This window comes from Hyperolius riggenbachi, chromosome 1 (assembly GCF_040937935.1).
Source record: "Hyperolius riggenbachi isolate aHypRig1 chromosome 1, aHypRig1.pri, whole genome shotgun sequence".
Classification (NCBI taxonomy): Eukaryota; Metazoa; Chordata; class Amphibia; order Anura; family Hyperoliidae; genus Hyperolius; species Hyperolius riggenbachi.
In genome coordinates, this window is record NC_090646.1 from 89514083 (window position 1) to 89530167 (window position 16085).

General features: G+C 43.3%; 1 protein-coding gene across 12 annotated transcripts in view; it reads right to left on the reverse strand.

Moving 5' to 3' along the window:
• The window catches only part of ADD1 (adducin 1), a 145362-nt gene that overhangs the window by 72017 nt on the left and 57260 nt on the right, over nucleotides 1–16085 (reverse strand). For 11 of the 12 annotated variants that reach the window (XM_068276444.1, XM_068276407.1, XM_068276463.1 and 8 more), the window contains exons 2-3: nucleotides 8403–8616; nucleotides 1935–2097 (exon numbers count right to left, since the gene is read on the reverse strand). In XM_068276444.1, the coding sequence (XP_068132545.1) occupies nucleotides 1935–2097; nucleotides 8403–8597 (358 nt within the window). In that variant the 5' untranslated portion in view covers nucleotides 8598–8616. Of the gene's footprint in view, nucleotides 1–1934; nucleotides 2098–8402; nucleotides 8617–14952; nucleotides 15101–16085 lie in introns of those variants that run through there. The other variant, XM_068276416.1, reaches the window with a different exon arrangement.

Consider the following 16085-nt stretch of genomic DNA (forward strand, 5'->3'; position numbering starts at 1 on the left):
TGGAGGAGGTGTTGGCTGCACTGAACAGTAGGGGTTAATGGCTGCAATACTGTATGCGGTGCAATAATTAATCCCTCCTGAGCCCCAAGTGCAGCCATTAACTTTACTGGGTAGACTTCTACTTAAGTCAATAAAAAGTTCCAGCTTAAGAGGGTTAAATATTGGAGTAGACTTATACACGAGGTTGACTTGTATTCGAGTATATACGGTAATTGTGGCCGATAAGAGATGTAAACAAAAGACAATGTAATCACTTCCTTGCATCCAAAATAAGCTTCCCACAGCAGAAGAAAGTGCTGTGTTTAACCATTTACCGCCATCCTAACGTATTAAAACGTCATGCTTACCGCTATTAACAGCAACATGACGTTTTAATACGTCGCGCATTCCCGCCGCTGCTACCGCCGTGTGTCCGCCGCTACCGCCGCCATTACCGTCGGGATCCCGTGCTGGGCGATTGGGGAAGAGGACTGAACAGTCCTCTACCCAATCGCAGTGCCTGGAGTGAATGGACGTGACCGCGAACAGCGGCTACGTCCATTCACATAAACAGGAAATGTAACAGTTTAATAAAGTGTGTAAAAAAAAAAAAAAAAAAAAAAAGTGAACACGTCCTATGAGTGTTCACCAGCGCCATCTTGTGGCCAAAAAGTATATTACACTTACAAAATACATACATTTTCAAGTATATACACATCATTAATAAAATTACACTTCCAACCCTCCCCCCCAAAAAAAACACTTGTAAAAAAAAAAATCAGCTTAAAAAAAAAAATAAATAGTTGCCTTAGGGACTCAGCTTTTTTTATTCTATATTTTATGGGGGAAAATTAATTTTAATTTATTACATAGGGGCTTGTAATTATGGCCAGAACAAACAGAAAAATAACCACTTATATTTCAAAATAATATACTGTCGCCATACATTGTGGTAGGGACATAATCTAAACGGTTTAATTATCGGGACCACTGGGCAAATACAACGTGTTTGTTTTATCCACAGGAGAATGTTTAATTTTAAAACTATAAAGGCTGAACACTGAGAAATAATGATTTTTTTTCTTTTTTTTTCTGTTTTTCTCATTAAAATGCATTTAGAATAAAAAAATTCTTAGCAAAATGTACTATCCACAGAAAGCCTAATTGGTGGCGAAAAAAACGAGGTATAGATCATTTTCTTGTGATAAGTAGTAATAAAGTTATTAGGGAATAAAAGGGAGGAGCGCTGACAACTGAAAATTGCTCTGGTCCGTTAGGATAAAAACCCTTGGGGGTGAACTGGTTAAGGGCTCGTTTCCACCATAGCGAATCCGCATGCGGCGCCGACATGCGGATTCGCTTGGTACATTGAAGTGGCCGGGGCTGTTTCCATATGTGCGGCGTGCGGGAGCGATTTGGCGGCGGGCCAAATCTGCACGACGGGACCCACAGAATTCGCCTGCGTCGGGAATCCATGCGAATCGCCGCTAATGTATTTAATAGGAAAAACGCATGCGTTTTTACCCGCGATTCGCGTGCGATTTCGCACTTTTTTCAATGTTATTTTGCCCTGGCAGAGTCATGGTTAATTTCGCATGGCACCCTGCCATGCGAAATCGCACGCGAAATCGCGGGTGGAAACGCATCCGCATGCTTTTTTACAAGCGTCGGGATGCCGGCGAAATCGCGTCGCAACAGTGGAAATGGGCTCTCACTGTTTGAATGCTGTTCTGCATTTTTTTTCTGATAGTAGGTTTTATGCTGTAAATCTAAGTAAAGAAATGCTATGTTTTTCTGGTTGAACTTGATGGACGTATATCTTTTGTCAACCCAAGTAACTATGAGTGTCATACCACTTTAAAGTTTCATAGGCTGACCAAAACGCAAAAAAACATAAAATAAAGATATCGAAAAAAATAAGGGATGGTAGCAGCACCACCACAGTGTACACTTACTTAGATTTAATGCTGCCATTCCCCCTTGAGGAGCTGATGGATAAACACTTGGAACAGTGGTCGTCATAAAGTCGGCTATCTGCTGTAGTGCCAACAACCCAGTTGGGTTTTTGCCTTTTTTAAATTGGTCCTGAATCATAGTTTCCAGTTCTTCACAAAAGGCCTAGAACAAAAAAAAACAAAAAAAACAATGGAATGAATACCTGGAGAGTGAATCAATGTATTGTGTTTCATATATCGAAACAAGCAAATTTCAATGGGACAGTTTAGTATTTATATAGCGCCAACATCTTCCACAGCGCTGTACAGAGTATACCGTATATTCTTGTCACTTCACTGCCCCTCAGAGGGACTCGCGATTGAATTCCTACTATAGTTATATGTCCATCATAGTCTAGGGCCAGTTTTAGGGGCCATGGAAAAATTTATCTGTATGCTTTTGGAATATGTGAGGAAACTGGAGTGCCAGGAGGAAACCCGCATAAACACTGGGAGAATATAAAAACTTGGTAACAATGCTTGATGCTCACAAGGATCTGTATTAAATTCAACTTTGGGTAGATCTGTTGCTCCACATCAGAGATGGATTAAGATGAATTGAGGCCATAGGCAAAAAAGTAGCTTTGGCTCTACCTTCTGGTCTTTTTGGTAAATTGACGTGTGAGAGGGAGAAGAGAAGGTAACAGCTCTGCCCCTTAACAATTACGCGGCCCCAGGCATCTGCCTAGGTTGCCTTGTGGATTATCCTGCTCTGCTCCACATGAAGAATAATTCCTGTGGGCAGAATTAGAACTTTATTCAACACTCATCAGGCTCAGAAACAATTTATTTTACAACGGATTATTCAATCAAGCTGCCAGGCATCAAATATTAGCCTTCTGATTCTGATGGGAAATGTGCAAGCTTCTTGCTCAGCTCAGGGGAGATCCTGCTCATTGGAGCGCATTCCCGACCTGAATTATTGCAAATACTTTCTATTTTAAGAAAGCATACTTTTGTTTTGCAAGAGAAACTACCCAGTCGAATTTCACTTATCACTACAAAGTGGAGAGCTTTACATAACATGATATAAAGCAGACATGTAGAGGACTGCATGACAGCCTCACCACCTCAGTAGTGGAGGCTGCTGCCACTAGAAATGCTCTACTAAGCCCTGAGAAGTCGAAGCATTTATCTAAACTTCCTGTTTAAAGGGAATCTGAAGTTAAAATAAACCTGTACAGATATGAATCTTGTGGTCTGTTAAAACATACTGAATATTGGTACATTGAGAAACAACAGGCACCTTTCCCTTTAATCGCTTTATTTGGTCACCCAGACCGGTTTCGTAAAAGACAAGCAGATTGCCATACAGTCTATAGGAGATACATCAAACCTGCATCAATAGTCCGTGGTGAAGTGTATGAGAGGCCGGTGACCAGGGGTGGAACGTATGGCAAGTATCTAGCCAGAAATAGAAGCAAGGTTGCACAAGTTGGTGGTTATATGTAAAACACTTACAGTTTAATTCAGAAGGTTTATGTTTCACTAATGTCTTGTATGAAACAGGTCTGGGTGACCAAATAAAGCGATTAAAGGGAAAGGTGCCTGTTCTTTCTCAATGTACCAATATATAGTATGTTTTCCACCTCTTTAACCAGATGCACGCCCCGACGCTGAGGGCCCGGACCTACATTCAGGTGGGGCAGAAAGAAGTGTGATGAGACAATAGTTTGGCAGGTACGCAAGGAATACCTCCTCCACCTCCATTGCCGGGTGCCGGATAATTTTCTTCTACAGTGTACTTATTAAAACCTACTGAGCAGGGGGGGGGGGGAAGCCATTTAAAAGCATTAGACAAGTATTGTCAGTGATGAGATGCCAGTAGTGCAGCAATAACCAACAGGAAGGTTGTCATGAGATCTTTCCCCCTTTTAATTACTGCATCGGTAGGTTGGTGATATTCATGCACAGCAGTCAACACTGCTTTGTCACTAACCTTTATTATCAATATTAAGAATTTCCAAATGCATCATACAGCACAACCTCCACAGAAGCCTTGGTTACTGTGTTTATGTGAAACGCTATTAAAGCGGACCTGAACGCTCAACCTCTCTGCTCTAAAAAGATGCGCAACAGCATAATCTTTAAAGAAAACCTTTCTATGTTACAGCTGATACAAATCCTGCAATAAATCTACAATGTTTCTACTTCCTGTTTCATGGAAGCAGACATATTAACATCCTGTGCTTTCAAATGAGCTTATCTGCCGTGGCAGTCAGGTGACATGGGACAGATCAATTTATCAACTTGTGGTTAGACACAAATAAAGGGAAATTAGACAGGCTAAACTCTCTAAATACATACAGAGTGCATTTCTCTGTTTTCCTTCTGTCCTGTGCAAGAGTTCAGGTCCACTTAAAGCGGAATATAACCCTGCATTTCAACTTTGCTCTAAAACATTATTTACAGTATATTATATGCAACCAGCATTTTTTTTTTTTACTAGACCAGCATTGGAAGGGTTACACAGGGCTTTAAAGTCCCTGGAGATTTTTGCAGACGCATCCGAACTTGAGTTAGATACTTTTTGTTTACACAAATGTATCTAAGTGTTTATTGTGACTCATCTCTCTCACTGAGAAGGAGTTGGAGGACAGCCAAAGAGTGTGTAACATTTCTAAATATATACATATAACTAAATAGAATATAACTATCTGAACGTCTGCACGGAACTTAAAACCTCTGTGTTTAACCCTTCCAATGCTGGTCTAGTAAAAAAAAAAATGCTTTTTGCATATAATATGCTGTAAATAATGTTTTAGAGCAAAGTTGAAATGCAGGGTTATATTCCGCTTTAAAGAGACACTGAAGCGAAAAAAAAAATTATGATGATATAATTTGTATGTGTAGTACAGCTAAGAAATAAAACATTAAGATCCGATACATCAGTCTAATTGTTTCCAGTACTGGAAGAGTTAAGCAACTCCAGTTATCTCTATGCAAAAAAGCAATTAAGCTCTACAACTTTCAAAGTCGTGGAGAGGGCTGTTATCTGACTTTTATTATCTCAAGTGTTATTGAACTAATTACTTTTTTTTCTGCCAGAGGAGAGGTCATTAGTTCACAGACTGCTCTGAAAGAATCATTTTGAATGCTGTGTTGTGTAATCTGCACATATTATAGAATGGTTCAATGTTAGAAAAAACACTATATACCTGAAAATAAAAATATGAGAATATTTTCTTTGCTGCTAAACTTCTAGTAATTATTCATAGTACACAACCAATTCATTATATCATTTTTTTTCGCTTCAGTGTCTCTTTAAACGATAATGTCTTCATTGCCAACGTATCCCAAAGATATGCAACACTAACCCAAAGTTAGCATGAAAGAGTAAAGCTGGCCATACACTGGCCCGATTTGCCGCCGTTTCGACAGCAGATTCGATCACTGGGATCGAATCTGCTGCCAATCGTTCGCGCTACCCGCCAAATTTCGATCCATTTCGTCCGATCCCGTCGATCGCTCCGTGCGGAAAATTACCGTCGATCGCCCGCGGGCAGGGAGCGCGTCGCTAGCGGCGTTCGAGTACCCGCCGACCGACGCAATAGAGCCGCATACATTACCTGCTCCGCCGGCACGACTACCCCCGGTCACCGCTGCTCTGTGTCCGCGCTGGTCTCCGGCATGCTTCAGTTCCTCCTGCCCGGCAGGAAGTTTAAACAGTAGAGGGCGCTCTACTATTTAAACTTCCTGCCGGGCAGGAAGAAGTAAAGCATGCTGGACCTGGAGACCAGAGCGGAGAAGACAGCGGAGAACTGGGGACTGGAGTCGCGCCGGCGGAGCAGGTAATGCATGCGTGTATGCGGGCGGGGGGAGCGGCGGCAGCAGCACCACCACAACAGATTGTGAACGGTTTCAGGCTGAAATCGGTTCACAATCTGTTTGCAGTAAAGGTAGCCATACGATCCCTCTCTGATCAAATTCGATCAGAGAGGGATCTATCTGTTGGTCGAATCTGATGACAAATCGACCAGTGTATGGCTACCTTTAAGGTGGCTATACACAATCAGATTGCCATACAATGTGGCAAACTGATCACATTCAGATCAGAGAGGGATTGATCGGATCAACTCCTCCCCCATAACTGCACACAGATTTTTAATAGACATCACCATAAAATCTATTAAACTGCAGCTTTGCACTGCTCAATATAGTGCAACGTCATGGGCCGTCATCGGTTTACTTCCCCCTGCCATATCTGATCGACCAAGATATACCATTTGGTCCAATCGATTTTTTCCATGAATTGATGCAGCGCGTTGCATCACAGATATGCTGACCAAATCTGCCTGTAATAATTGATGTGTATAGCTAGTTTAAAGCTAACATGAGGTGAGAGGGATATGGAAGCTGACATGTTTGTTTCCTTTTAAATAAATAATGCACATTGCCTGGCTGTCCTGCTGATCCTCTGCCTCTAATACTTTATCTATAGACCCTGAACAAGCATGCAGATCAGATGTCTGACAAATCTGACAAGATTAGCTGCATACTTGTTTCAGGTGTGCGATTTAGACCTTACTGACCAGAACGATCAGCAGGACTGCCAGGCAACTGGTATTGTTTAAAAGGAAATAAATATGGCAGCTTCCATAGGTCTCACACTTCAGGTTCCCTTTAACTGCTTACAGACTGTGTTACTCGAAATCTAGGTCCTGCAGGTGGCTGCACAGTTCTGATAGGACATAGATTTCAACTTCTTAGCCTTGTGCTCCCGCCGCTCTGCACCAGACAAGGGCCCTCTTTCTGCCCGACGGCGAGATACGTAGAGAGCGCACTTCTCTTGCGCAGACTGGCCGAGGATACAGGACCCTTTAACAGCAATACAGAAGGTGGAGGATGGTAGCGTGGGAACGATCCGTGCGCATAGGGCTGAAGGAAACTCTAGGTATTTATAAAACCTACGGTATTTGATATCGTCTTTGGTACACTTAATATATAAATAAAGCTTAAAAATTGTAAACTTGTAAATGCAAACAACTGATATTTCCCTAGCCCTATACTGCGAAATGAGAAGTCAGAACACAATGACTAACCTTGTGCAGGTTAATAATCTCTGCCTTCTGTGTAAACCTAATTCACTAGCTCATTATAAAACAAGCACTCGGAAGTCTTAACAATGGGTTGGCATCAGATCAGCTCAAGGTGCCACTAAACAACAAGTACTTAACAAGCACAAAAATACAGGGCCCCAATGAGAAACTACCTGCAGGAGGGCAAACTAATTAAGATGCCTTAGATTCCAGATTTCATTCTAAACTATAAATAGCAAGGCTGCTATTGCCTAAGAGTAGGAACACTAGTCACACTGACACTACAAGGAGAACAAAAAGCAGGTGTTCAGAGTGGATACATATGTAGATGTCTGACAAAACTATTCTTTTCTGGGCGGAGAAGCCCTGTAAAGTGATAATGCAGGTCATGTTCCCTGTTGAGAAGGTGCCCCCCACCCCTATTTCCTGTCTTTGATGATAGCAGCTAATCCTGCCATTCTCTGACATTACTGAGAGATCTATCAACTCTTGTAAGGCCAGGTTCCAACCAGAAATCACCAGTCTAAACAAAGCCCACAGTTTTTCTGCATGTCCGCTACGCGACTTTAGGTGTAAAGTTTTATTGGAACTTTTCTGTGTTTTTTTTTTTTATATCTTTAGATTATACTGAATGGGACAAACACAGTCACGTCAAAAATATGCAGTGTTTATGATTCAGCAAAATCAAATCCTGCTTGTGGATGCGGAGTACCCCAATTTACATGATAAAAAGCATGTCTTTGCGATCGGCAAAATGCAAGCACTTGCAAAATCAGGCTGGAGCACATCTAGTGAGAACCAGGCATTAAACTTTGGAATTTGCTCTTAAAGCAACCCTGTGACTTTAGAAAGAGAGTAAGTCACACTTACCTCAGTAGAGGGAAGTCTCTGGATCTTCTAGAGTGCTCCCCACATCCTCGAGACCACCGATCCAGCGCTAGGACCCTCTGGAAGTTCACATTGGGCTCCAGTCTATGGACGAGCAATGCCGCATTGCGCAGGATGCCACACGCCTGCGTAATACCAAGGAGCAACTTATGCCCATTCATCGATGGGAGCACAGCCTTACGTACCTCTCCACAAGCACTTGTTGAAGAGGCTTAGTGAGGTGGGTGGTTCCCAGTGCTGGATCGGTGGTGGTGAGGGGACAGGGAAAGCCTCTGGATCCAAAGGGGTCTCTACTGAAGTATTTTTACTGGCCACTTTTTTCCCTACAGGTACTACGAGTAACCTGTATTGCTTGTGCTAAACATAAGAACAGGGTGTGAGGGATAATCTCCCAGTGGGAATATTAGACAGTAAAATTATAAAAACTTTCCCTACACTGGTCAAAATTGAAAGGTTTTGGCTGAAGTTAGTGTTTTTTAAAAATGTTCTTCAGTTAACTTACAGGGCTTTGCAGTATCATGGAGACTCTCTTCTTCTGCTCCATCATGTTGAAGTCTTGCCGGAGGTCCGGTGCCATATTTCGTTCTCGGAGATACTCTGGGTTATTCTCATCTACCCGGTCAAAGTACTTCTCTTTGTGGGGAGCATTTGTAGGGGGTGGTGAGGTCACCACCCCTGCACCGGAATCACCATTCATGGCACAACTTCAACCAGTCCTAAAACATACAAGAAGAAACCATTAAATGGATTGAAAGATATTTGCTTCAATAGAACAAAAGCACACCTGAAGTAGAAGCAGAAATTTTACAAAGAATAATGAGGCACAAGTTCATTTTGCCAGGACCATCCTCTGACTGCTTGCTGTCTTTGGGGCGGTCACCATTCCCCATTTCAAGGATGCTTCCCCGTCTCCCAGATGTTCATTCAAGTGATAAAGCAGCCACTATGAATTGCCAGTGTGCAGTGGAGGGACGACAAGCGGCACGTATGTGATGTCAAGCGGCAGGCAGGGAAGAGAGAGAAGAATGGAGTTGGCTGTCGCTCAGGCAAGTTGATCTGTCAGATGGATTGCTTGCAGAGCTGGCGCAGTACACATACATGATTATAGGCAGTTTTAGATGACCTTGACCCTGCGTGTGTACAAGCCTTAAGGCTCATACACACTTCCAAACCGAACAAGTTGTTTACATGACAAGTATGTACACACACGCCATTCAACTAAACAACCATCTCACTTAAATACTGTGTGTGTAAGCGAAACGACAAACTGAACATGTCCGCATTCGAAAACAAAGTTGTTCAAAAGAATTGTACACACGTCAGATCTGACAATGTCAGAAACACTTGATCTGCATATGCTTATTCAGAGTCTATGGCTAAACGTGATAAAGTGGACCCGAGATAAACTTTTACTCATTGCATAATTGTGTTCCTTTCATATAGTTTATATGGCATTTCTCAAGCCAAATACCTTTTTTGTTTTGTTTTAATACTCTAATTCCCTATAAGCTAAACAAGCCTCACCCACAGCTTTTTCAGAGAGCCTTGGCACTGTAGCAAGGGCTTATGATAGATCAGTCTGGGCAGGGGGAGGAGGAGGTTACTAACCAGAGATTTCAGAGGCAGAGGAGAGGAGGAGAGCAGAGTGAATTTGTCACAGGCTGAGAGCTGGAGATGCTATCAGCTGTGCCTGTGTGTAATGTGACAAACAGAACATGGCTGCCTTCATTGTATCACAGGAAGAAATAATCATATTCTGTTGAAGCTGTTTGCAGCTAGATTTGCTGTGTAAACCATCTAAACTTTAGATAAGATATATAGACAAGTTACTTGTTATAGTTAGTTTTTAATCTCGGATCCGCTTTAAGTTAGCCATACATCTAGCGATGATGGGTAGATATGCCCAAGAGACCAATCTCTCTCTAATCGAATCTGATTAGAGAGATCTGTCTGCTACCCATACACCGCAGGCAGATTTCCAAACAATTTCATGCTGAAAAAGCCTAGTAACGTGGCCGTGTTCATGCCGTCTGACATTATACATGTGCCCTTACTAGTAAACCATGTGGGGCGCGTGTGTATGTAGAGCAGAATGTGCCCGGGCAGGGGAGGACAAGTGGAGGCCGCAGAAAGGTAATGTATAACATGCACGGGGCACACGTAACATTAAGGGGGACAGAGTTGGGGGTTTCGTCGCGTTCGATCGTCCCAAAATTGCTTGCCATTACCGCCGCACACCCAATTGTGCAAGTTGGCCCAACATCTTGCAAAATTTACTTATGCGATCAATGTCGTCCTGAAATTGGTTGCATTGTCGGTCGGGCATGCACTTCGTGGCACCGATTTTTCATCCAATTCAATTATATTTAAATTGGATGGTCGATCGGCCGCCAAGTCACCTGATATTTGACCACCTTAAGAGGCAAGAGGATCAGCAGGAAAGCCAGGCAACTGGTATTGTTTAAAGGACATATGAGGCAAACACCGAAATGACTGCCAAGGGCTGGAGGAAAGTACCAGGTAAGTAAACAGATTATGCTGCTCACCCCGTATGTCCTTAACCTTTTGGGGACCGCCCATAGTAGATCCTACGCCGCACTTGTGGCTGTTCTAGCCTGATGCAGCGTAGGATTTACGCCGCCCTTTCATATGACAGCTGACATCTTCCCTCAGTGATTAGCAGCCACCGCGTATGGCTGCTGATCACTACGATTACCGGTGGGTCGTAGTGATCACTTACAGAGTTGCGGCTGTAAGGGGGGGGGGGGGGGGGGGGAAGAGAGAGAGAAGAGGATCCACTCACCTCCCTGCCATTCCCCATTCCCCAGACAACCGGCGCCCCCCTCCGCTCTGGCCGGCATCTCTGCTCCCTCCGATGTCAGGACCGGGTCATGGCTTGATGGCGTCATCAAGCCACGATCCGGAAATGAGCGGCAGTAGGAGCAGAGATGCCCACCTGAGCAGAGGGGTCTACTGCGGCTCATCGCTGGAGCCTGGAAGGCGAGTGAAGGCTGATGGCTACAGGGCGGACACGCGGCTACAGGGGGGACACCACACCCATCAATTAGCACTCTCCTCCCCCCCTCTTTCCATGCAAAAACGTCCGGTCCTTAAGGGGGGGGGGTTAGGCAGCCGGTCCCCAATAGGGAAAATAAATATGGCAGCCTCCATATCCCTCTCGTTACAGTCGTCCTTTATGTTTTTCACATGACTCATCTTACCTATGTATACAACAATTGTTTCTGTACCAGACCAGCGCTCCACCATACACAGTAGAACAACGGTCATCACCACCAGGAACACCCTAAAGGATCCACACTCACCAAATGAGTGGTCATTTGCCGAGTGTGGATCCCTTAGGATGTTCCTGGTGGTGGTGACGTTGTTATACTGTCTATGGTGGAGCGCTGGTCTGGTACAGAAACTATACTTACAAGGATCAACTCAAGCCTTTTCCCAGAAGCGTACCCATAGAACTTTGTGTAATATAGGAATTATATTTGCCTTGCAGACACACCAGATTGGTGTGGGATTGCTATATAGAATAGCATATGTTGTGGACTTTATGAATCATATTGATTGTATTCAAATGCATTCTTGAACCATATTGGTCGTAATAGGTATATGCATCTGAGCGCTGTTTAATTTTTTGATTATGTATACAACAAGTTTACAATAAGTAAGCAAGACTATACCAAGGAGAAAAAAAAATAGTGATCTCAAAATTATTTCACTCTAGGAACCTCTTTTTGTAGTGGTTTGCTTGAGATGTAGTGAAAGTTAATTACATGTAAGGTGATTGGGGGGGGGGGGGGGGGTGGATTGATAGGATACATTTATGTCAGGCCCTTATACACTTTTTTTTCTTTCTTCTTTTTTTTTTTTAAACTACACAACACAAATTAATTTTGAGGTAGGATGGAGATGTGGCATTACTCCCTCAGGATATTATATTTCAAACAATGTTAAGGTAAATCCCAACAAGGTCAAGCATCGGTTGACATACACTTGGCTAGATTTCATTAGTGAGCAGATACAGAAAGGAAGGCTGAGCGCACAGGCTCAACTGTTGTCACCCAAAGAGGTCGGGACTCAATCCCTCATGTGAGTGACAGCTTGGGGGTGTTGTACAAGGAACTTGTTAAGTTGTGAATCCCCGATTTTATAAATACTGTAATGTTAATTTCTAAATAGATCAGGGCATTCAAAACCGAGTACGTGGCTTTATAGCACCTGGTTAACTTCCTTTTACAATGTAAAAATAACCACTTCCATTAAGCTCTACCACAATGACATGCCTGTCCATGTGACATTGTGACACCCATAATAACATCCTTTGAAAACCTGCAAGTCTGCGAACTGGTACATTGCTGTACCATTCACATCAGCCTCAGCTCAAAAGGAGACTACCCAGCATGCTCACATCCATCGGTTTTGTAGGTGTGTTCTAAGGAGAAAGAAGTTTTGGATCAGGATTAAACCATTTATAGGCTAATCTTGGCATCATCCAGATTCAAAACTTCTTTTAGTGCCCGATTCCACTACACGCTGATTGGATGCAGAAAAACTGACTTCAATGAATACCTATGGGAAAATCTGCATCAGAAAAATCGCATTTAGTGGAAACAGGCCCATAGACATTAATTGGAGTCAGTTTTTCTGCATCCAATCTGCGTGTAGTGGAAACAGGGCCTTGCTGATAGCTGACACTATGAAATATTCCACCTCTTACTGCCTGTGGAAAAATTACAGTCCTTTAGGATTGGTTCATATTGGGGTTTCCTGGGTTGCTTTTAACGGCCAGAACAAAAAAAGTATGTGTTACAGAAATCTATTGCAAGAGTTGGTTCATACGGCGGTGTTCACCCTACAAACTAACTCCAACACTACCACAGATTCCCATAGGAGACTTACCCAGGTGGTTTTCCCCAACTACTAGTGCTGCCCGTCAGGACTTAGATCGATCCTGCATGGAATGAGCACTGTTCAGACACATTGCTCTGGTATACAAGAGAAAGGGTATTGTAGCTACAAGGAGAAGATGGCAGTGCAACACAAAATAGAACAGCTTCCAGCGGCTGGGAAACCATGCGCATGTGTGGCTTAAAAAAAAAAAAAAAAATTAAACTAGCTTGTCACTGGATTCTCAAAAACAGCCCAAAACCATAAGGCCTGGTACACAGAAATTCAATTTCCACATCAGAACCAAGTCATCAGAACGATATCCAGATCAGACATCGAGCAAATATAGTAAAAATCCAGGGCTGTGGAGTCGGTACAAAAATCCACCGACTCCTCAACTCCGACTCCTCTAATTTGCATATTACAATTTTGTTGATTAAAAGTATGTAACATGAAATTCGTCTCATAACTGCCAACGCTTAGGAATTTTACAAGACAACTGAAGTGAGAAGGATATGTAGACTACTATATTTATTCCCTTTAGACTAAAACTAGTCCTTGGTAAGAGTACTTGTAAAAGGTACAAACCGGAACAAAGAACATCTATTAGGCCCTAGGCAATGTAAGTGTGGGTACATGTAAGAGTGATGTGCAGGTACTCTGTAGGGGAATGAGGAGATTGTAAACAGACAACACCTCTGTGTTCAATGTGCACAGCATTCTCAGTGGATTCCCTGCAGCTCTGTGGGGAGTGCATATGTAGAGTATAGTACTACTGTGTAACAAAGTAAACCTGAGACAGATGAAATTAAAGTTTTATACATACCTGGGGCTTCCTCCAGCCGCCTTCAGGATAATCATTCCCTCGTTGTCCTCCTCCACCACCTGGATCTTCTGCTAGGAGTCCAGGTACTTGAGCCAGTCGGGCGTAGTGCACATGAACACACTCCGCCGCCAGGAGCATACTACACCTGTGCAGCACTATTGCGCAGGTGCAGAATGTTCCTGGCTGTGGGAGCGGCATGCGGCCGGACAGCGCTGACTGGCTGAATTACCAGGACTCATAGCAGAAGATCCGGGTGGTGGAGGACAGCGAGGGACTGATTAGCCTGAAGGGGGCTGGAGGAAGCCCCAGGTATGTATAAAACTTTACTTTTCATCCGTCTCAGTTACCCTTTAATTTGTAGTCACCAAACCAAATTTTAACATATCAAATTATTTGATTTCATCAGCAATGGGAGTGCGTACATTTGCATAAATCAGCATCAATGCAGAATTATTTCCATCTCGTTGACCATCTCTGTTAGTGACACAGCTACACATCAGGCTTTATTCTTACAGCATAGATGTTATTTAGTATATATAAGAGATTCCTGTGTACACATCATATATACAGTCACAATCAGATATGTATATCTGACCTTAAAAATACGGGGACTGCTTTATTGAAGCAGCACAAGTAACTCATTTTGATTGGTTTATTTCATTTTTGTGGACTAAGCACAGCTATTACTGTATATATACACTGTATATATACATTATTTTTAATGACTATTATCTGAAAAATAGAACATTTTATCATATTTTCTATTTCAATTATAGTTACAAATTCATTAGGAGTCGGAGCATTTTTTTCCCGACTCCAGGCACCCAAAATTGCCCGACTCCACGACTCCGACTCCACAGCCCTGTAAAAATCCGATCAGATTTCTAATTGGATATAGACTGACAATGAATGAAAAGAACATACACATGGAACGATAGCCAGTATTTCAATTGATATTTACTAGAATGTCGGCTTCCATTCAAAAAAAGAGCTTAAAGTAAGTGTCCAAGCAAAAAAATAAAAAATAAAAAAAAATAAATTCACTTACCTGGGGCTTCCTCCAGCCCGTGGCAGCCGTCCTGTGCCGCCAGCGCAGCTCTCTTCTCTGCTGCAGAACCAGACCTCGCCAGATCGGGTTGCGGGTTGGTGTCTTCTGCGCTCCACCGCACGGGTCTCATGGTCCGGCCGACGTCATCAGGACGGTACGATCGGTCGCTGGCTCTGCAATTTTTTTATTTTTTTTTGCCCGATCTGATCATTTACTTGATCAAAGAGAAGCATACAGAAATCGAGTCTGAAGAAAGCTCATCAGCCAAAAGCTTACCCTTTTTCTTCCAAGTTAGCCAATATACGGTATCATCCTGATTCAAAACATCTTGCTTTTACTGATGACCAACATGGTACAACACTCTCCTGCTTGATCAGAAATAAGATCCGAAGTGCAAATTGCACTGTGTGTACCAGGCATAAACAGTGTGCCTCATGTGTGACTCACTGGGAGGCTGGCTTTACATCACACTGCAGAGACAGCTGAGGAATGTGAGGTCTGTCAGCATAAAACAAAACAATGGGCTAAATACTGATAAGACTGGTGAAGGGGGTGAGTGTGAAGGCACAAGGCAGCTGTGGGAAGCATTCCAGCAGTGCACAAGATTACAGTCCACTTGTAACATTGTTTTTACTATGTACAAGTCCTTGGTAGTGAGCTGATAAGAATCCTGTGCATTTTTCATAAAAGTTTAGCTACGTACACACATCCAACAAAGTGCTCAACTCCAACAAAGTGCACAACCAATCCCACGACAAACTGTTTACACAACTTGTATTTTCCGCACACCAACAAATTGGACAACCAACTTGCATGCTGCGCACAAGCTAAACGACGCACTGAATGACATGGCCACATTCATAACAAGTACGCCCTTCAAACGACGTTGTACACACATGGCCGACTGCACGATATCCCCCCCCAATCGTGTGAGTAGATCCGGGTAGATCGGGAAAACCGCCCGTTATCAGTCATTCTTTTAGCTGTTTGCTACATATACACACGCCTGACAATCATCCAACATCACCAAAATCAGGGGACAATTAGGGCCCGTTCAGATCACAAATGCGGATGGCCATGCGTGCGGAACGCATGCGGAAACGCAACGCGTACGAACGCATGCCATCCGCGTTTGTGTGCGTTGCGTGGCTGATCCCATCACTGAAAAGTGAATGGGACAGCCACGCGTTTTAGCAAAATCTGCGTGCAGCATGCGTTCCCGGACCGCACAGGTCCGGAACGCATGCAGTGTGAACATCAGACATTGCACTCTATGCAATGTCTGATGTTGTGCGTGTCCGCCACCTGCACGCGTTTCCAAAACGCGGCTGGAAACGCGTGCAGTGTGAACGGGCCCTTAGGCGATTGGGTTGAGCGTGTGTATGTGCCTATACTCAACCAGCTGGCTG